Below are 23,148 nucleotides of genomic sequence, written 5' to 3' on the forward strand. Positions count from 1 at the left end.
CCCCCAATTCCCCCCACCTAGCACAAATCTTCTTCCCCTATCCCCCAGTGGCGGAGCTAGACTTTTAAAACAGGGGTGGCAAAGGGGTGGCTAGGTATTATTTTGGGGGGTCAATATACAAAGTGTAATTTAGTGTCAGATTCGTCCACCGCAATATCGCAGTCCCTCTAATAATCGCTGCCATTACTAGTAAAGACAGGATACAGGTGGTGGTGATCAGAGGATACAGACAGGATACAGGTTTGCCCCCAATGATTATTGCAGAGTGCGACAGCAATGCCCCCAATGATTATTGCAGTGAGACAGCAATGCCCCCAATGATTATTGCAGAGTGCGACAGCCTTGCCCCCAATTATTATTGCAGAGTGCGACAGCAATGCCCCCAATTATTATTGCAGAGTGCGACAGCAATGCCCCCAATTATTATTGCAGAGTGCGACAGCAATGCCCCCAATTATTATTGCAGAGTGCGACAGCAATGCCCCCAATGATTATTGCAGAGTGCGACAGCAATGCCCCCAATTATTATTGCAGAGTGCGACAGAAATGCCCCCAATGATTATTGCAGAGTGCGACAGCCTTGCCCCCAATGATTATTGCAGAGTGCGACAGCCACAGCATTTGCCCGCAATCATTGCAGAGTGCCAGCGTCCCCCCCGTGAGACCAGCTTACTTACCTCACGGACGGTCCGCGGCTCCCTGCATCTTCTCAGTCCTCCCGCCGGCGCCTCCTCGACCAATGGCACAGCGTTTGCCATTCGGCCAATCAGGAAGCGGGAGGACCCGCTCCCTGATTGGCCGGAGGAGGATCCATGTGACAATAGCGAATTTTCATTCGCTATTGTCACAGAATGGGCGGGCTCGGCTTCGGGAGTCGGGACGCACTGCTTTGCTGCTCCCTGACCCTGGCCGCCAGCTTAGAGGGATCAGCCGGTTCTGCGAACCGGCTGATCCCATCCCACCACTGCCTGTGATTCTCCGCTGCCAGCCAGGATCGGGGTGGCAACAGGGGTGGCAGGGACTTTTTCTGGGGTGTCAATTGACACCCCAGCTAACCCTCTGGCTCCGCCACTGCTATCCCCCCAACAAAAAAAAAAACCTTAATTTACCACTCTTAGCACCCCGCCCCCCAATTTCACCTCCTAGAATAATACCCCCGCAATGCCCCAAATTCCCCCTTCCAACACAAATCCCCTCCTTCCCGATCTCCTTGTGGTGACCGCCCCCACATCACATAATACCATAGTGCCCAGGGCAGCTGTCCATTTTGCCCACCCCTTGTCCCTGCCCTGGGTCACATGATTGGGAGCTGGTTCTTCTTTGGCAGCTCTGTCATTGTGCTGGGAGCGTGCTGTGAGGGCAGAAACCTCTGCCACCCATGGACGCCTATGTGTGGGGTGTGGGTGTTAAAGCCCATCTACATTGCTGCTGCAGATGTAGATTACATGGGGAGAAACATTATTAAATGGGACTTTGCCCCTTCAATTACATCTTTTTTGCATCGGTTATTTGTTTTAAGAGCAAAGTTTCTTGATAAAATGGGGTCATGACATCATAACACCACAACCAAACTGTGACAGCTATTCATTTTGGGTACAATTCAATGACTTAGAACTTCAGCCACAGACTCCAATGAATGCAGCTCTGTAATAATGAATAAATCATTATTTTATTAAACAGTTTAACCACTCGCCGACCTCACGGCGCAGATGTACGGCGGCAGTCTGGCACTCCCAGGCAAAGTCCCGTACATGTACGGCGCCCGCCTGGGAGGAGCTAGGGGGCGATCGCGCGCCACGGGAGGCCCGCTCCCGCCCCCGCTCGTCAGCGGGGAAGCTAGTGCGTGTGACAGGTGGCTCCGATGGCCGCCGGCGCCGGCCACTCGCGATCTCCCGCCGCTGACAGAGAAGGACGGACGGCTAATGTAAACACAGCCGTCCATACTTCTCCCTGAAGTGATCACAGACGTCATGTGATCCTGCTATATAGAATCACATATCTCTGTGATGACTTCACAAGCCACGCCCCCCCCCCCCCCCCCACAGTTAGAATCACACCCCTAGCATCACAAGTAACCCCTTGATCACCCATACTGTTAACCCCTTCCCTGACAGTGTCATTAGTACAGTAAAATTGCATATTTATAGCACTGATTCCTGTAGTAATGTCACTGGTACCCCCAAAAGTGTCAAAAATGTCAGTTAGGGGTCCGATCTGTCCGCCGCAATGTCTCAGTCCTGCAACAAAATTTCAGATTGCCGCCATTACTAGTAAAAAAAAAAAACAATAAAAATGACATAAAGCGTTCCTGTAGTTAGTAAACGCAATAAATGTTGAGCAAACCAAACAAAATACGCTTATTGCAATTTTTTTTTTTTGCCAAAAATATGCAGCAGAAAACAAACCTAAAATGTTAAAAAATTTAGATTTTTACATTTTTTTTTTTTTTTTGAGAATTTTATAGCGCAAAAAATAAAAATCGCACAGGTAATCAAATACCACCAAAATAAAGCTCTGTTTATGGGAAAAAAAGGATGTCAATTTTGTTTTGGTACGGCGTTGCACGACTGCGCAATTGTCCGTTAAAGTCATGCAGTGCCGAATCGCAAAATAGGACCTGGTCATTGAGCAGCCAAATCCTCCGGACTGAAAGTGGTTAAGTACCTGAATTTTACTTGGTGTCAGCCTCTTATAATTCCTTCACAACAGAGCTTAGACTGGGGGAGGGAGACACAGCACTAGATGTCAATCTGTTGTGCTGCAGTGCTCATGAGCTAACATAGAACATGCTGATTGGAGCAAAGTTACTGAGAGAGAGTTTGCCAGTCTGCTGCTTCTCCTTTCACTGTCCAGTCATAGGGTGGAAAACTGGGAATTTTTTGCAGCAGAGAAAAATCAGATCCTTTGCTCTGCCAGACAAGGGTGTCACATACACATCCTTTGGCAGATAAAACAATTCTCATATCTGTATAACTAAAGGCAAAACATTTTTTCTTTTAGCTTTGAATACACTATAAAGAGATTAAAACCCCTGTCAGTTTTTTTTTTTTTGCTATCTGTGCCCCCATTAGGGAGATTTACCCCCCTATTTGTCCTGCTTACCGTTATCACCAACAGTGAAGAAAAAATAAATTTCCCAAATTTGGGGTTGTCACCAGCAAAGGAATAGACGAGCAATCTTCCAATTGGGACACAGTTCTGGTGATAACTCTCTTTGGAGAGATTTCCTCTCTCTTTTTGTTGTGGCTATGGAAGAGGAAGTGAAGAGATATCTCCCCAATGGGAGAGAAGTATACATAACTGACAGGGGTTATAACCCTCCCTTACTCTATCCATAATGAGAAAAAGTTTTACCTTTACTGTAGTTGTACTGTAACAATTTTATTATCTTCTTTTCCTGGCAGCAGGTTCATTATTTTCCATTTCCTATTATAAAATGACAACACTGATAGTTCTGCAGTGAAATAGCGCTGCACTGTTGTCACCCTGTAGATGGTCATTTTAGCTGGATGTGTAGTTTTAAAAGGACCTGACGTAAGTGACCAACTAAAACTCTGCTCCGGTTAAAACTTCTTTTTATCAGTTACAGCAATCTATCTTTTTATTTTCATGAAAAGATTTTATATATATGTAAAAAAGTCAAAGCCAATAACTGTAAGCATCTTAAGCATTTGTATGTGGTTTACCCCAACCCCTGTAACTGTCACTTTCGCTGGACAGCTTGGCCTGCTTGTAATCGTAGAGACAAATCCAAATACAGATGTGAAATAAAAAACAGGAATTTACTGTATATGCTGAACATTGTTGTTACAAGCGTAGCACCTTCTAGTGTGTGCTAGTGTGTATAGTTTGTAGTGTAGGTAAACTGGTTTGGCTGAAACCCAGGCCTGGGTTGAATCTGGGTCAGGGCTGAGTGACACAGGAAGGCTGGATGACTCAGCAAGCAGCACCTCTGGAAACTCCCCCTGCTCTCTGGAACCTTGGAGAAGCTTCCAGAAGTAGAGGGTGGAGTCTAGGAGGAGCTTCTTGGAGTATTGATGAGGGCCCCAGCCAATCCCCAGCAAAATGGGCTGGCAGGGGGCAGGCCGCCAAACACCCTGCAATGCACTGCATGCTGCACAGTGCATTCTGCGCAACGAAAGCTTTGCCCAATAAGGGTGCAGTGTAAGCTGGTTGTTAAGGAGTGGGGCTGGGAAGCTGGCCACAGCGTCCTTAACAACTGATCAGTCATCAGCTGTCAATGGGTTTCCCCACTGACAGATCAATAAAAAAAATAAATAAATTGGTGGTTAAAAAAAAAATGATTTTAAGGGGAACCCCATGCCAAAATCTAAAGCAGGCACCTGTCTGTGATGTTACAAGGTTGGCGGGCCACCGGGTGACGTTGCCAGGTGGCCCTGCCCTTACCTTTTTAGCACCCTCCTAGGTAGGTGCTTGGCAGAGAAAGTATAGTTGCTCTGTCTGCTTATCAGGAGAGCCTGATTATTAGCTAGGCCTGTTGCATGTGTCCAGGGTGTGATTCATCTGGGCTGAGGGAGTGTCCCCACTGCATCCAATAGGGGAGCCTGTTGGACAGAGGAGGAAACCCAGCCAGTGACACACAGGCTTTTGTAACTATCTCAGTGGTTTGGCACAAGCAATGGTGCATCCTGGGATACATTATAAAAGCCAAGGGCACATGAGACAGGGGGTCTTTGGGCGGGAAAGAAAATTCCCAGAAGGAGGGTGAAGGCTGTCTCCTCTTCTGCAGCTCTGAGGGTGGTCGTAGGCAGTCGGCCTAGTGAACCAGTGGTGTGGCTGAACCCAGAAGTCCAGTGAAGCTGACTGTGGAGGTGAAGGCAGAGCAACTCTGGAAAAACAGTGTCCATGAGTACAGGGGAGCTTGCCAATAGATCTGCCCAGGAAGGGGACCACTCCAGTGACTAGAGTCAGTGGACGGGTGTCAGCACACAGGCAGTGAGAGTAAAGGGGGTGCCAAGTTGTTAACCCTGAAGAGAAGATTCAATACGGGAACGGTCAATTTAACTTCACTTCAGTGGCAAGGTGAAGCAGCGACCTTGCCGCATTCTACAGTCAGTGGTCCTCAGAAATTGTGCATAGTTACTAGTCGGAGTATCCCACTCATCCTTTCTCCCATCCCAGTTCTAAATATAACACAAAAACCAAATCCCCTGGACTGATTATTGTCTGAGTCAAAAACGTTTAATGCCGTGTATCTGCTGTCAGTTGCTAATGGTAACCCAGGGGAACCCAAGAAGTGTTATTCTCAGCAGCTCTCTAGGGGGCAGTGCTACAATGCTACAATGTATATATGAACTGTCAAGGCACAGGGGAGGCATTCAGCGGGCAGCTGTCCTAGAGCGGGGAGCGTTTTTTTTTTTTTTTTCTCGGGTCCGGTGTGGCGGTGGGCGGCGTCATTGATTTACATAGAGGGGGTAATTTTTATTTTTTTTATTTTTTAATAAAGGATTTATCAAAAACTGGTCTCCTATTTTTATTTATTTTTTTACACTTTTTTTGTGAAAAGGGGGGGGATCTGGGGGGCTTGTTAAGGGGGGCTTCCAGATTCCAATAAGCCCCCAACAACCACAGCCCAGAGTTGTTGGGAAGAGACCCCCTAACCCAAAGGACCCACCCCTCTCATGTTGAGGGCATGTGGTCTTGTAAGGTTCAAGAGGGGGATGCTCGCTCGCCCCCCCCCCCTTTTCTGACCTACCAGGCTGCATGCCTGGAGAAGGTTCTGGTATGAATTTTGGGGGGGACCCCAGGCCATTTTTTATTTTTTAATAGCCAGTTGTCATCAATTGCAACCGCAAGTCATTTTAAATGGGTTTTGACTCATTTTCTTTTCTTTAGAAATGTCATTTTTGCTGCAGCATGTTATATATATGCTACAGAGGTGCCACGTTACAGGAACACTAAGGGGACCCCCCCCCCTCCCCTCCCCCAGGCACTATATTTAAAGGAATTTGTCATTTTCTTTGTTGCGCTTTAGCATTATTAAGCATCACAAGCATCATTAAATCACTGCTCCTGAAAAGTTCTGCAAGCAAGTGTGCTGGAATGTATATAGAGACTGTATATAGGAGAAGTTGTCCCTGAAGTTGTTTGAAGTCAAGTGGGCATCCCATAATGCCCCTATATCCCCATCTAAGTTTATCACCCTTAATAAAACAAAACAAAAAAAAGCAGACTGTTTTCTGACTCCGAAGTGACTGTAAAATTCAGTGTGCCTGGCTGTGCAGGGTGGGGGATCCCAGTTCACTGCAGCTCTTTAAGAGGTGCGCTACACTATTTACCCATACATTTACAAGAATTCAATTTTTATTCATATAGTGGGCTTTTACTGTAATGTGGACTTAAGCTTAGAAAGTGAAGATTTGCTGTTAAATAGGAAACATCTAGAAATGTGGATTATGCCTTAGCTGGGTCCTGAAAAACGTACTTTTTCGCTTGAAAAATAACAATGCACTTCCTGTGTCTTGGTTCCCCTGACCCCAGAGCCTCAAACTGTAGCTGTATATCTGCTGTGGTAGATCATCTAAGGCAGTGGTCGCCAACCTTTCGGACCTCACGGACCACTAAACTCACAATTTTGAATCTCGCAAACCACTAACAGGAATTTTACATGTCATATACACACAATGCTCTGGCTCTCTGCCCCCCCCCCCCCCCCCCGCACCCTGCATTACACTGCTGCTTTACACAGACTTATCATTGGATCTCACCTCCTTATCCAGCCATGTGTTTGAGCTCTGTGCTCCCTCCCACAGTCTGTGATCAGCGCTGCCATTGGAAGTCTCCTCCTTCTTCACCTCCCATTCTCTGCACTACTCCCGACGCCTCCCTCTGAATTCACAGGAGCTGGAACTACAGAGGAGGCATCAGGTATCAATGCGTGCTGACGGTATTGACTATCAGCGTGCTTTAAGAACAACACTGGAAACAACATTGGGTGGTATACATTCACCACAATGTTGTTTTGAGACAGAACCCCTGGGGACCACCAAAATTTTCTCGTAGATTATCAGTGGTCCATAGACCATTGGTTGGCGACCGCTGATCTAAGGCAGTGGTCCTCAACTCCGGTCCTCAGGGCCCACTAACAGGCCAGATTTTAAGTATTACCTTGGGGAGATGCAGACTATAATACTGCAATCACTGAGCAGCAAATGATATCACCTGGGATGTATTTTAGTTATCTTGCAAACCTGGCCTGTTAGTGGGCCCTGAGGGCCAGGGTTTGAGGACCACTGATCTAAGGCACTTCTAGTTATGACAGCTAGTCTCAGGAGATTAGAAGTTTTGGTGATGTCACTACCATAATGCTCACTGTTCTCCTTGCTGGAGAGGAAGCTGTACCTGAGGACTTTCAGTACAAGGATCTCTATGCTTCTGCTTCATTCTGTGGATCTGTGCTACCTGAGCCCTTCCTGACACTTTTTAGTCATTACCCACTTTAGTCTTCAGATTATATTGGTGGGACAGCTATGATATGAAGAAGTGACACCCTGCTCCTCTAACAAGAAGGTCGCCTCCACATAGAGAAGCTGTGCAGAACAATGCATGATAAGTCAGTAAAGATCAGCTGCAGGGAGACCACAGACAATACTGTTGACTATTCCTTTGTTCTCTGCATTCACTTGTTGGCCACAGCTTTCACAATGCAGGTCCTCTCTAAATTAATCTGATTGCCTACCCCTGTCTTCCAACTTTGTAGCACCAATTCTTGTTACGAATCGCCTCTAAGTGCAATATAGAACATTTATTGGACCATAGGATTAATACAACTTACAAGAAGTTGAAATAAAAACAGCATGTCTTAGAAGCTGGAGGAGCCGATGCTCAGTAATCCAGTGTCCAGAAGACTGCTTCATGTGTCGGCGTGCACACGGTGTGGTAGAGCTTCCGGGAACCATGCTGGAATGCACGCAGCTGATAGTCAAAAGCGAGTGGAAGGAGCTACGCATGCTCCTCCGGCTTCTCCGGCTTCTCCGGCTTCTAAGACATGCTGTTTTGATTTCAACTTCTTTTAAGTTGTTTTAAAGAGGAAGTAAACCCTCCTCTGCAACTTGTACCTATAGGTAAGCCTATGATAAGGCTTACCTATAGGTACTGTAAATATCTCCTAAACATGTACCGTTTAGGAGATATTTGCCTTAAATGCAGCCAGTGACGTCACTGGCGCTTGCGCTCTGAAGGAACGGCTGCGCGCATGCGCAGGAGTGACGTAATCGCGGCTTCAGCCAATCAGATGGCCGGATGCCGCAAACCCGGAAGAAGGGCGAAAGAACATGTCACCCATGAGAGAGGTGAGCGGTCGGCACTTCTGGGCTTCGATTAAAGGTAAGTATTTCATAATGAGCTAGTATGCGATGCATACTAGCTCATTATGTGTTTGTCTTTCAGGGTTTTTTTTTTTTCAAAAAAAAATTCGGAGGTTTACAACCTCTTTAATCCTTCTATGCTCCAATAAATGGCCTATATTGCACTTAGAGGCGCCTTGTTCTTCTCCATATTTCTATAGAGCCACTTTTCCTCTCAGGTGCTGCCTGAGTGCATGCAGATCTACGTAACCCATTGGATCCAGGGCTCTACCTCACAGAAGTGATCACATATATACTCTTTTTCTTGTTACGAAGCAAATGTCACAGTTCTCAGATAATTCACCATATCTGTTTCTAACCACTACAAAGGAACTCAAGGTCAGTTCTTAGTATTTTTCACCAGTTACATAAACAAACAGGAAGTCAGTTAGTTCTGTCATGTTCATGTTCTCTCATTATAACAAAGAAGTGAAAAATGTCCTTCGTGTCTAAAATAAGTCTCTGCTGCTCAAAAGCAAACCAAGCATGAAGCAGATATCCTACAGGATGACCTGGACAAAATAACGGAGTGGGCAACGACATGACAAATGAGGTTTAACGTGGAGAAGTGTAAGGTTTTGCACTTGGGGACTAGAAACATAAAAGCACAATACACGTTAGGAGGGGAACCCTTGGGGGAATCAAAAATGGAGAAAGATCTGGGAGTATTGGTGGATGATAGACTAGGCAATAGCATGCAATGTCAAGCGGCAGCTGCCAAAGCCAGCAGAATATTAGCATGCATAAAGAAAGGGATGTATTCCAGAGATAAGTCTATAATCCTTCCACTTTATAAAACTCTGGTCCGACCGCATCTGGAGTATTCTGTCCAGTTCTGGTCGCCAGTCCTCAGGAGGGATGTGTTGGAGCTGGAGAGAGTCCAGAGAAGGGCAACTAAACTAATTAGGGGATTGGAGGACCTTAATTATGAAGAGCGTCTGCAATCGCTTGATTTATTCTCCCTGGAGAAGAGACGCCTGAGAGGGGACATGATAGCAATTTTTAAATATCTCAATGGGGATCTCAGCTTAGAAAAAGCTGTTCAGTCTAAGGGATTGCATGAGGACTCGAGGGCATTCAATGCGATTAGAGGAGAAGCGTTTTAACCTCAGGCAACGTGGGGGGTTCTTTACTGTTAGGGCTACAAGATTGTGGAATTCTCTACCACAAGAGGTGGTTTCTGCGGGTAGTATGGTGGCTTTCAAAAGACTCTTAGACTTACATCTCAAGGATCAGAACATTAAGGGCTATGAGAGATGATTACAGCCACACACACCTACACAGGTTGAACTGGATGGACTATTGTCTTTATTCAACCTCACCTACTATGTAACTATGTAAGATAAATCCACTTGTAATATGTCTTTCCTGGTCCCTCTTATTGCCATGTCTCTTTCTGGTGTCTCTTTCTGGCACATAGCATGTGGAATTTGGGAAGTATATCAAATGATTCTTCAGAGTTTCCAACGGAGCGATGTGTCAGAAAGAGACATCAGAATCATCGCTGTCATCACTTTCCGTACCTGATGACGAATTTTCCCACGAATCGCTATCGCTCAGTTCTTCAAGTAACTCCGTTTTGCTGTCGCTGTTTTCCAGTTTGTCTAAAAGCGCTTTTGCGAAAAAAGAACGCTTTTTGGACGCCATAGACTTTCTCTATTTTCCAGGCACAAAGCACTGTTAAAGCACAGGCAGGGCACTAGAAAAGCCACCAGGTGCAATCCTGTGGTAAAATGGCATTAAACAGTGTAATCTGTTAGGATCACAGCTTTGTATCATGTCATTTGGTGTATTTACATTTTTGAATTTGCTGCCGATTCCACCCCCCTGGGTCGCAACGCTTGCAGGGAGGGAACCGGAAGACAGGAGCCGCATCGGCCGAGCACAGAGCGGGAGGACAGCGGGAGGATGGCTGGAGGACGGCAGGGGAGGACCGCAAGGGATCATAGGGGAAGGTGAGTTTTAACCACTTTACCACCGGAGGATTTTGCTGTGTTACGTCCAGGCCACTTTTTGCGATTCGGCACTGTGCGACTTGAACTGACAATTGGGCGATCATGCAACGCCGTACCCAAATGAAATTGACGTCCTTTTTTTTCCCACAAACAGAGCTTTCTTTTGGTGGTATTTGATCACCTGTGTGATTTTTACTTTTTGCACTATAAACAAAAAAAGAGCAAAAATTTTGAAAAAATAACAATATTTTTCACATTTTTTATATGAAATTCCCACCAAAAAAATGTAAAAAATCTTTATTTTTTATCATTTTTGGCCAATTTGTTTTCTGCTACATATTTTTGGTAAAAAAAATCACAATAAGCGTATTTTGATTGGTTTGCGCAAAAGTTATTGCGTTTACTAAGGGAAAGATTTCTGTCATTTTTGGTGTTTTTAACGAGTAATGGCGGCGATCTGCAATTTTTTTTGCGGGACTGCGACATTGCGGCGGACAGATCGGACCCTTGACTGACATTTTTGACACTTTTGGGGTTACCAGTGACATTACTACAGTAATCAGTGCTATACATATGCACTGTTACTGTAAAAATGACACTGGCAGGGAAGGGGTTAATTTTATTGGAGAGGGAGGGGTTAATGTATGCCTGGTGCTTACTGACATGTGTGGGGGGAGGTGACTGAGTGACACAGGGACAGATCGCATGTTCAGCTATGCTGAACCCTGCAATCTGTCCCTGCCTGTCACTTAGGAGATCCGCCCGCTTTGTTTACACAAGCAGGCAGATCTCCACACTCGATTCCCCGACGATCGGGGAAGAGCAGCGGCGATCGCCTCTGCTCCACCCCTGGCCGGACTAGCCGGACTAGCGAGCCTCCCACAAGGGGAGGAGTCCAGCGACGTAGGTCTACGTCGCTGGACGGGAACGAGCCACATTGCCGCAGTAGCAGCAATGTGAGCGGGGGTAAAGCGGTTGAAATATAAAACAACAGATTTCCATGCAAAACAATGTACCGCTTTTAACATAGAAATCCTGACATAATCAGACCGCCAGGGAGGTTAAAGCAGTGCGCTGGCTCTTAGGAGGAATTATGCAAATATCAGAATGCCTTGATGAATGGAGGAAGCTGAAACGTCAACATCGAAAGACTTTCCAATCATCCTTCTGTTTCCTCCAGGTTTTTTTTTTTTCTTTACGGGTAATGGGTACCCACTCCCATTTCCACAATTTTCGTCGAGGCGAGAGTCACCTAATCTTGGCCTGCCCACAATCTCCAAGGACATGTCACACTCTCAAGGAGGCTGTAGGACCAGTGCTATGTGATATCGCAAACACGCAGTAGGGGAGTCGGCTGTGGCTTCGCGGGAAATCACAGCTGGCTCCAAATCCAAGATGGCTGTGCTAGGGTCCCATGCGATGTGACAAGTTAGCTACAGGAAGACAAAACTGGACTTCATGGACTATTAAGTACCTCATTTTGTTTTCACAAAGTTTTTATTGGGTTTTATAGAATTCTTTTTATGTTGTAAAACATTTGTATGCACAATGACACCGTGTAAAAGAAGTAACAGAGGCAAGAACATAACAACGATTCCACCAAATATGTGGAGGTAGCCCTTACGAATCACTTCTCAAACTATAAAGGTACAGATAAGCACACTTATAGACTATGGATTTGACTCAGAAGGCGTTCCAGTGGCAATGAAGGCTATCAGCAAAGGCATTTGACTCAGCAAGGATGAAAAAAAGGGAGGGAGGAAGCTCTAAAACCTGGAGAGCACAGTGTTGGAAAAGTGAAAGTTGGAAGTGAGGAATAGAAAGTAGCTGCCAAGAGACCTTGCTGGATGAGAGGAAGAGAAGAGAGGAAGAAGGGAAGGAGAGTTGTCTGAGAAAAAGAAGGGGGTCATTCTATGCATTAAGGTAAAAAATCTCCTCTGTGCAGCAGCAACCCCCCCCCCCCCCCACCTAAATAATTACCAGAGCCTGATCTTCCTCCAGGGATGTGCATGAGAGCCTTGGCTCTCCGGGGACCCAGCCTCCTCATTGGCTGAGACAGCAGTGGGAGCCATTGGCTTCCACTCCTGTCAATCACAGCCAGTGAGCCAATGAGAAGAGAGAAGGGGTGGAGCCGAGCCATTGCTCTGTGTTTGAATGGGCACGCAGAGCAGCGGCTTGTAAATGAGCCTGCTTGGGTGCCCCCATTGCCAGCTGTTTGCTCTGGGGGGGGGGGGGGCACTTGGCAGGAGGGAGCGGCCAAGAGCAGGTAAATATAACATGTTTTTTATTTAAAAAAAAAAAAAAAGAAAGCCTTTGATATCACTATAACAATGCCTCAGGCTTGGTGGTCAGAAAGAGCAAGAAAATGACATGGAGCCTGTGGTCAGCAGGAGAATATGTAGTGCCCTATCATTGGTGTCAGTAGGAAAAATAGTGGCCAATAATTGGTGTCAGTGGGAGAAATAGTGCCCCATTGTTGGTATTAGTGGGAGGAATAGTGCCCCATCAATGGTGTAAGTGGGAGGAATAGTGCCCCATCATTGGTGTCAGTAAGAGGAATAGTCCCCTATTGTTTGTGTCAGTGGGAGGAATAGTGTCCCATCATTGGTGCCAGTGGGAGGAATAGTGCTACATTTTTGGTATTAGTGGGAGGAATAGTGTCCCATCATTGGTGTCAGTAAGAGGAATAGTCCCCTATTGTTTGTGTCAGTGGGAGGAATAGTGCCTCATCATTGGTGTCAGTGGGAGGAATCATGCCTCATCATTGGTGTCAGTGGGAGGTATAGTGCTCCATTATTGGTATTATTGGATGGAATAGTGCCCCATCATTATTGTCAGTGGGAGGAATAGTGCCCTATTGTTTGTGTCAGTGGAAGGAATAGTGCCTCATTATTGGTGTCAGTGGAAGGAATAGTGCCTCATTATTGGTGTCAGTGGGAAGGAATGGTGCCTCATTATTGGTGTCAGTGGGAAGGAATGGTGCCTCATTATTGGTGTCAGTAGAAGGACTAGTACGCCGGGGGCCGGATAAAGGCAAGCAAAGGGCCACATCTGGCCTGCTGGCCATAGTTAGGAGACCACTGCTATAGAGAGTAAAGAGCGGTTGAGATTTTGATGGTCATTGTAAGTTATCCATGGGTCCCAAATCCTCAGAAATTTGGTATGGGTATCTGTAAGTATAGAGATGAACTTCTCGTGAGCCATGGTTCCCATGAGCAGCAATGCTGCCTAACTTCAGCATCGAAGAACGGTTGGCGCCAGGCACTAGCCAGTGTCTGCCAGACTGCCAGGAACAAAAACCCCACCAGTTTCCTTTAGGCCTTAGTCAAGGATGGGATCAACTTGTGCAGCAAGGCTTAATACCACATTTTTAAAATTCTTTAAAGACTTTTTTTTGTTTGTTAACAGTGTGAGGTTCCTTTTTATATCCAATGAATGTGATGGGCAGGCCAGGGACAGTCAAGCTGGACAGGAAAGCGCTAGATGATGCTTGACAACCTCCAGCCAGGAAATGAGGCCGGCTCTATCTGAATTGCTACAGATTCAAATGCACATTGTGAGAAGCTCACAGTGTGCAGTGAAATCAGAGTAAGCAATTTTAACAGAGGAGAAGAGCCTGTACAACTGTGCAAGACTGAAGGCTGGAGTTCAACTTTGAATGTTTAGTCTCCATCTAACATTTTCCACTGTAGGCTTTAGTAGTGCTGGTTGCTACAGGGAATAGAGTTCCTATTTTAGACACTTTGATCATTTTGGTTCACAAAATATGGAACAGTGGTTTTAGTGCCGGCCATTTTCAGAATGGACTGACAATTATTGGTCCTGATGCTTTAGGTGTTGTTGTGAGGATCAGTTCAGTGATATGAAATAGCTTAGGTTTTCGATTAGTATAATGGACAAGGGGATACGAATTACTGATGAGGTTAGTGTTTAGGGGTTTAAAGTGGAACTCCACTTTTATTTATTATTATGGTGAGGGTTGTGCCCAGTCCAATCTATACCCTACAGATGGAGTTTTGCTGTAGGTTATAGTTCGAGGTAGACTTAGCATCATCAAGCTAACTGCTAAGGGTTAGGAGTTAGGTTACGTTTTATGGATAGTGTTAAGTTTTAGGCTAAGTGTTGGGGTTGGGTAAAGAGGGAGAGTTAGTGTATGGGTCTGCTTTACACTTGAGCAAGTCAAAAAGCAAGTGAAGATTCTTGGTCGTTCATTTTTCCCATCATTAGTGTGCCAGCTGTGTTCAGCTTTCAATCTATACATAAAAAGTACAAGTGTCTCTGCGTCCAGTCCCTGTGTCCGTGGGATTGCGCTACTGCGCATGTGCCCCACGGACAGCCGTTGGGACTTGGAGCACAGAGACTTCGGGCGGCCGGGTGAAATTGTTGAAGCGGCGGGTGTGCGCGGGCACGCAGCGGGTGCGCGCTCGCGCGGACTTACTGCTAAGCGGCAGCGGCCGTTACAAGTGTCGGCGGGCGAGCGATGTCACGCGAGATCCGCTCGGTCAGCTCTGCGCGTGTCCCCGATGTTGCTAGGGCAACAGGGACGCTATGCGCAGAGCTGGCTACGTCATGTGGCTCTATGCTCTAGCGCCCGTTAATTTAACGGGCTTAATGTCTAGTTATTTATAAAATGGCCATTGTTATATTTTATGTCACTGATCAATTCTAAACATTCATTGTTGTCTACAGGCCATTCCTTAAATCTTATAAGTGATCAGATAGAGCTATTCGGAACATCTGGAACTGTTAGAAAACAGCAGCTTCGGCAGCTCCACAAGAGAATGAAGACTGGACTGGTCAGCCTACCAGACAATTACGTTTTCAACATGTTCTTTAGAAGAATCTTCTGATTAAATTTTGCTATGCTAATTTTTGGTAAGCTAATAACCCATTAAAACATCAACCCCATCCACTATTTTGTAGCATTGACAACGTTCTTTAAAGTCAATCCTGCCAATAAACTAAATTTAGCATTCTACCATATTAACCCTACATGTCTTCTCATAGACGTTCCCGGATGTACCAGGAGCCCACAAACCAATGCAGACCCCAATGTCAGCTCTGCATCAGGGATCTATGGAGAGGGGCACACATTGCTGGTAGACATGTGAGATTGGTAAGGGGTTTCTTCTCGACAGTAGATGTGGAAAGCCCCTCTGCTGATACTCTAATAAGGGTTGGTAAAGTTGCACTGGAAAACCCCTTTAAAGGTTAGCCTCCTTTAAAGTAATATCACGTTTTTTTGTGGTTGGTGAGACGTGTTATCTCATGTTGACTTCTTATATTGTTCACCACTTCAAGCGGATTTTCCCACTAGAGTTCCCAATTGCACCCAACTACCAGATATTACAGATTCAATGAAGTAAAGACAAAACTGAGCAGCTTGGTGGTCGAGAGAAGGGCGGGGACAAGTGATGGGCAGGGTGGGCAGTGAGCTCATGTACAGGAGGAGGGGACCACATGGTGAGTTCCTGCCCCTGTAGCATTTTAGGCCTGTAAGTTTAAGGGGGGGGGGGTTGTACTGGGGACACAGTGAGGAATTTATGGTAGGAGGGAGGATTTGACAGTGGCATTTGACAGGCAATGAAAAGGATATTTGTGCTAGGATAGGAGAGGATTTGTGCTAAGAAGGGCATACAGTATTTGGGTGAAAGAATTTGTGGAGGGGAGGTAATTTGAGTTGGGAGGAGGGGACATTTTTGCTAAAAACTGGCTTGCAGAAGAAATTTAGGCTGGGGGGTGGGGTGATGGGCGAGTGTGCACATCAGTGCTGGATGTTTATTAAGGGGGGGAAGGGAGGAGATTTCTGATGAAACGCGATGCTCTCACTTTGTGGGGGAGGGGGGGTTGGGTGCACTTTGTCATCCTTGCCCTGAGCACTAAATGTCCCAGGACTGGGAGAGAGTGGCTTTGACAGGGCTGGATTTATATCTCAGGAGCCTATAGGCAGAGGATTCTGAAGCGCCAAACCCCCCATCCCCACCCCCCCAAAAAAAAAAAAAAAAAACAGTAAGGCCGACTTTTTTTTTTTTTCTTGATAAAATAATTTTACTCAGAACAAAAAGTAAATATTACAAGTTTCAAATAAATGAGGCATTCCCCCTAGTGTAAGCCCCCCAGTATACTCCTCCAGTGTACTCCCTACAGTGTAATCCCCCCAGTGTATTCCCCGCAGTGTACCCCCCTGTGTAAATCCCCCCAGTAAACTCCCCCCTGTGTAAATCCACCCAGTGTACTCCCCACAGCATACTCCCCCCTGTGTAAATCCCCCCAGTGTAATCCCCGCAGTGTAAATCCCCGAGTGTACTCCGTCCAGTGTACTCCGTCCTGTATTCTCCCCAGCACCTCTGGGCCCCTTTTACATTACACAACCCCTTGCACATTACACAGCCCCTGCACACAACCCCTTGCACGTTACACAGCCCCCTGCACATTACACAGCCCCCTGCACATTACACAGTCCTCTTTACATTACACAGCCCCTGCACATTACACAGCCCTTTATACATTACGCAGCCTCCTGCCCATTACACAACCCCTTGCACATTGCAAAGCCTCCAGCACATTACACAACCCCTTGCACATAAAACAGCCTCCTACACATTACACAACCCCTTGCACATTATACAGCTCCTTTTACATTACATAACCCCTTGCACATTATACAGCCCCCTTTACATTACATAGCCCCCTTTACATTACACAGCCCCATGCACATTACACAGCCACTTCACATTACACAGTCCATTGCACAATGCAAACACACTTGCACATTACACAACCCCCTTTACATTACATAGCCCTTGCACATTACACAGCCCCTGCACATTACACAGCCCCCTTTATATTACACAGCCCCTTACAGCTATTCCTCCTCCTTCAGATTACACAACCTCCACATCTCTGCCCTTCCTACCACGCAGAGCGGGAGACACAGCTGAAGAGGGCGGAAGCTGCTGGAGTTAATTTTTCATATTAACAAGCTGATGATTAGTTGCTAGGACCACTTAGCAACCAATCACCTGCTAGTTAACTTAGAAAGTTAACCCCGGCAGCTCCCACCCTCTATTTGGTGCTGCTGTGTCTCCCGCTGTACAGAAGTGTTCTCATTCTGCCTCCTGCTCTCCGCTCCACTCTGGTGTGTTAGTGACAGCAGCGGAGGCAATTTAGCAGCCAGCCCTTGGTGTCACCTCTGTGGCAGCTGTCACCCGGGTGCAGTCCGCAACCCCTGCACACCCATAGTGACACCACAGCTCACCTGTCAGTGAGTCTGCCTCTGTCTCTCTCCTCCCGCAGCTGTCCTGTTCTCCTGCCTCTGACAGGTTGCTTCAGTGTGTGCCTCCTCCTTTCCCGCATTACCCCCCTTTAACCGATGCAGTGAGTCTGCTCCTCCTTCCCTGAAAAATTTATGAAAAAATAAACCATACAGATGGTGCCCTGTGCCCCTCTAGAAAGGGTGCCTGTAGGCACATGCCTACAGTGCCTATTTGGAAATTCAGCCCTCATCTTTGAGACACAAACTACTGGAGACTAGAGGTGAGCTTGAGTTTGGCTCCAGGTTTGGTCCAAACCCATGTTTGTCCGAACCCTGAAGGCAGCTGTCAGTACTGGGCCAATGAGGTGTGGGTGAGGGATACCATGAACACAAAGGCACAGGGATGCTCTTGACATCACTGACCTAATATGGCCACATAACCATATTAGGACATTGGCTAAACAGTGACAGTGAATACAATAGCGATAAGCAGAGATTCCTGCACCCATACATTTTGTCTCAGTGTACAAGAGAAAACAAATCCTGTATGGCTAGCATTCAATTCCTGTAAGCCCAAACAGAAGCTGGCCATACACAACGTGAATTTTGGCCAGTTCAACAAGATCACCAGAAAATGTACTCCATGGAAGACCCTGTAGGCACCCCCCTGTCCAAAATCCTTTGATTGAAAAAGGAAGGAGCTGAGTGGAGAACTGTCAGCCAAACAACACTCAATCAGTTGCAGGCACTACTCTGGTAGAATGCGATGGCCATGGAAGGAGATTTGTCCATCTGCACTGTTAAGCATGGAGGAATCTGTTCTGCCTAGAGGTGGAGAGAAAAAAAAGCTTTGTGTATGGTGTATGGTCAGCATTCTAGGACATGCATTCATGTAATAAATGGGACTAGGGGATAATTTATGTCCAGATTTACATTAATGGCAGCACAACCAGCAGGACATACTCATGTTTCCTTCACTCCTCCACCACTCCATCCAGCCACTTGTATTGAAGATACATTCTTGGTTCCTCCAGGTATGGAAAGCATGTGACTGACTCTGCTTCCTTCCACTGCTTGTGCTCAGGCACCCAGAGAGCAAAGTGAAGGTGAAGGTTTGTAAAACAGATTGATGGGTTGCCAATAAACGGAACCTGTTGCTTTTCCCGCATTGTCACCATTTGCCTTGATGCCCCTAGTATTTAATTAGCTGATTGAAACTGAATGTTCTATTGGGATTTAAGGTGGCCAAGTGTATAGGGCAATGACCACCTAATACCAAAGATGGGAAAACAACCCAAGTTCCAAAAGGAGGACAGACAGCAGTCTCACCTTCAAAAAGCTCTATTAAATTCAAATAGGAATATATCAAATACAGTAAACCAAAAAACCATGTGGCCTCCACCATTCATAATAAAATTGACAACGCTGTCACATCTAAAATATTCTGGGAAACACGGTCATGCCAACACACACACAGTAGTGGCTAATAGGTATGAAATCCAGGTGAAATTGAACCAGGCTATGTGGTGAAGTTTACCAATGTCAAAGAGAGCATAAGGAGTAACTGCAATAAATGAAGACCCAAGACCTGGGTATGCATACAGCGATACACTATGCTCAATCAACGGGTCTAACATGAATTAAATAATCTCAATTTGCGGCTATGCCACTTCAGGGAAAACATTGTTTTATTATGAACGGTGGAGGCCATTTTTTTTTTCGACTTACTGTATTTGATATATTACTTTTTGAATTTAATAACGTTTTTTGAAGGTGAGACTGCTGTCTGTCATCCTTTTGGAACTACTCTGGTGGGTTGTTTTCCCATCCTTGGTATTAGTGTCCGCATCTGTTCCTCCTGAGGACACCACCAGGCCACTTTGGTGAGTCAGTACCCTTCTACATACTGGACAGTATATTTTTTTGTTACTTCTCTGTCTAGATTGGATCCTTTTTATAAATGACCACTTAATCCAATTTATAACAGACCAGCAATCTTATCCTTCTACCTCTTTCCATCCGCCAAACATTACATGTGTAGTTTAAAGAGATAGAGGTGCAAGGTCATAATTGCCCTTTGTAAGTAATATTCGTTCCTTTATATGGGCTGCATATAGGACTCACATGGGTCCTGTGTGATTTGATTATGATGGATGCAGCCATTCCCTGAATAGGATTAGGGGTCCATACTGAGCAACTCCAGCAATATTTGTCTTCACCGGTTCGTCCCACTTTGTATGCGTTTGCTAATGACTTTTCTGGGTTTACAGTCCTGGGAGAAGAATCCAGTAGTGTAATAGCTGGTAGTGTTGCAGTCATTAGAAATGACAAAAGGTGTGGTAAATGTCTAGCAAATGTCTGGCAAATCCTCCAATATGGAGAATAAAGCCCCGTACACACGCATCGAAAATTGGCAGGGAATTTTCGTCCAACCTCCGATCTGCCGATTTTCGGCTTGTTAGTATGATGCTTCCGACAACCAACTCAAACTTTTCGGCCGAAAAAAATCTGGTGTGCAGACTAGAAAATTTTTGTTGGCCGTCAAAACACGTCCAATTTTGGTGCAGTCAGTACAGATTTCGACAGGGAAAAATCTGATGAGCAAGTCTGGGCATGCTCAGAGAAGAAAGAACACAAAGAAATCAAACCAACACATGACATCACTTCTGAAGTAGATTTTTGTTGGGCGAGAAAATTTGTGTGCAGTCTAGGCACATTCCAACCAACAAAAAACCACTATGGACAAAAGTCGGATGATCGGTCGGCCGATAATCGTTGCGTGTGTACGGGGCTTAAGTCTCCAGTGGGACCAGGGGCATGAATAGCATAACTGCAATCCAATAGGGTAGATTAAAAACTGGCTACTTGAAAGAGTGAATGGCCATGATTGTGGTCACTGGTCATTAACTTGATAGGTCCATTACAACCTTTATATACAGCTTCCCTAGCCTAACGCTGGCATAAGTGTGAAGCAATGGCTCAGGCAATGGCTCCTTCTATTCAATCTGGATTTCATAGGTGGATTGTTAGTCTCTTTAATTTACTTGTGAGCTGATGAATATATAGGGCGCAGTCATAATTGTTTTTACTTGCAGGCCAGCAAATGTTACTAATTATGATCTGAAAATTAAAATTCTTAAAAACTTTCTAATTCATCATTCAAAATGAGAAAAGTGTATTGTACCTTTTTTAGGTTACGACACAAAGGTTACCTAGAAATTATACTCTGATTTTCTAAAAGTCTTGAAAACTGTTACCAGAAACCCAAAGATGACACCAGAAAATTTGGGAAACAGTTCAAAGTGAAGCGACATCCTACACACCTCGGATTGAGTACTCAAGGCAATCTGACTCAATACAGGCCATATGTGATTTACACGAAATATGTACAGGCCAGTTAGAGTTTTCTGCAGTGAAATCATGTACACCATTATTCTGGATTCCTAAATATTATAAATAATACTAAATATTGTGGACCATCCCCCGAGTCAACTGTTTCTGGCAACAAGTTGTGCGGTTTCTGCATGACCAGATGGGCTCTCCGGTCTCATTGGATCCCAGACAATGTCTTTTGGGCCTGTTTCCAGATCTGGAAGTTGACAAGAGTTCCCTAAAATTTATACATGAGACGTTATTTAGTGCCCGTAAGATGTTGGCTCTCAGCTGGATGCAATCCTCGCCCCCTATTTTGGCTGCGTGGATTGCAGAGGTAAATGCTACTTTGCCATATAAGAAGCTAATTTATGTCAATAGGGGATGTCCTGCTAAATATCATAAGATTTGGGACAGGTGGCTTCAGTCGTCCCAGACGTGCTCTACTTAGAGGTTTCCTGAGCCTGTTAAGCAACATGTATTCCACCTAACTGTATCGACTGCACTGGCTGGGTGTTGACCTTTGTATGGTTGGGTTGGGCCCTTCTGGTCCAATTGGGGGACCCTTTGGCAGTTTTTGATTTTGTTTTGGGGTGGCGGGGTCCTGTTTCTGTTTTACAATGCTTTGCTATTCAGGTACGGCGGACTGTATTTTGTTTTATGCTTGCCTTTTGATACTTGCTGTACACTTCAATGGTTTAATAAACTTTGTTTTTGATTTTAAAAAAAAAATATCGTGGACCATACAAAACATTATTCTTTTATCAGAGGAAAATTTACAGTCCCTGCAGTTTCTTTGTGGTAAATTGTCTTCAGTTCCCATATTTTGTAGCAAAATACATGCTGCCTACACAGAAGGCAAGCTTCGGGCAAATTCTACCACTTTCAACCAGATGTTGATTGCAAAAATGACCACATGGATAAAAAAAAGCCTACCACCAACAATGTATAGCCATCTAAAGAAGCCATTCTTAACCAGGGTTTCATGGAACCGTAGGGTTCCTCCAGAGGTTTCAAGGGGTTTCTTGATCTGTGGTTGACTGACCTACCATCTGAAGATGCCTGTGGAATTCTTGGTCCAATGCCACCTGGTGGAACCTTTTAGCTGTCAAATGCGTTCTTCCCACTCAACCCCCCCCCCCCCCCCCCCATTAATTATTTTAGCAGGGGCTCTTTGAGACTTGAAAATTATTTCAATGGTTCTTCAGGGGTAAAAATTTTGAGATAGGCTGATCTAAATTATTAGTGGTAGATTGACCTGATTTCTTGGAAAGTAGTTGAATTTGCATGTAGACTGGTATGTATGTGTGACCATCACTAAACAGGCAAACTCTATCACTTCCCACCACTACATTCTCCTGGAAATTCCTCCACTTTCAACCATATTTAATTGCAAAAGAATGATCAGATGGATCAAAGGCAACTTAGGACCAACATCTTCAACTGAATGAAAATGTTGGTGGTAGGTTGCCTTGATTTTGTTGACTTTGCAAATGAAAGCTGGTTGAAAGTGGTTAAAATTGCCTGGAGATTGTTATGTGTAGACATCAGAAAATTCAATGAATCAATAAAACAGTGAACCTAAAATCTTAGAGTCTCAGGGTTATATCATTGTGCTTCCCAGGTATGGTCTGTGCCCACCATCCCCCACACTTCCCAACACACAAGTAAGAACACTTACCGTTTCTTGAGCAGCATTAAGATTGGCCTGCACCTTGGAAAGGTAGTATATCTGAGAGGCTACCCCACACAGTGCCAGCATGGCAAACAGCAGCAAAATCAGCTGTATTAGCAAGTTGCAACTTGCCCTTCTTCTTCCCGGAGGTGGACAGGAGGCAGCATGGTGTCCAGGCTCCTCCACCGTGAACACTGACATTGGAGAAGTCACATACCTGTCCATCGTCAGTGCGGCAGTAGTAGCAGGGTCCTGTATGAGAATGGGGAAACAGAAGCGACTCGTAGCAGAGGGAGGAGAAGCTGTGTTGGAGGGTGTTTCAGATGTGACCACAAAGAGGGAAAGTCATTCAGACACAAGACGGATGCACTTTAACCAATTAATTGCATAGTCATTAGTGCCTTTAAAGTTGACTTGTTTCCTGTATCAAAGGAAAAGCAGCAGTGCCTTGTTAGAAAAAAATATAGTCACATATCATCACCATAATTACCAGTTTGGAGTCAACTCACATGTAACACACAGATA

General features: G+C 45.3%; 1 protein-coding gene across 1 annotated transcript in view; it reads right to left on the reverse strand.

Annotated features, from left to right (window-relative positions):
• Positions 1-22,872, reverse strand: part of TNFSF14 (TNF superfamily member 14) — a 37,792-nt gene extending 14,920 nt beyond the window's left edge. Inside the window, exon 1 of the mRNA XM_082255954.1 lies at positions 22,630-22,872. Within this exon, the coding sequence (XP_082112080.1) occupies positions 22,630-22,848 (219 nt within the window). The 5' untranslated portion in view covers positions 22,849-22,872. The remainder of the gene's footprint in view (positions 1-22,629) is intronic.
• Between the last annotated feature and the right edge of the window lie 276 nt (positions 22,873-23,148).

Source organism: Pelophylax lessonae (assembly GCF_965119305.1).
Source record: "Pelophylax lessonae genome assembly, chromosome: 4".
NCBI classification, from domain to species: Eukaryota; Metazoa; Chordata; class Amphibia; order Anura; family Ranidae; genus Pelophylax; species Pelophylax lessonae.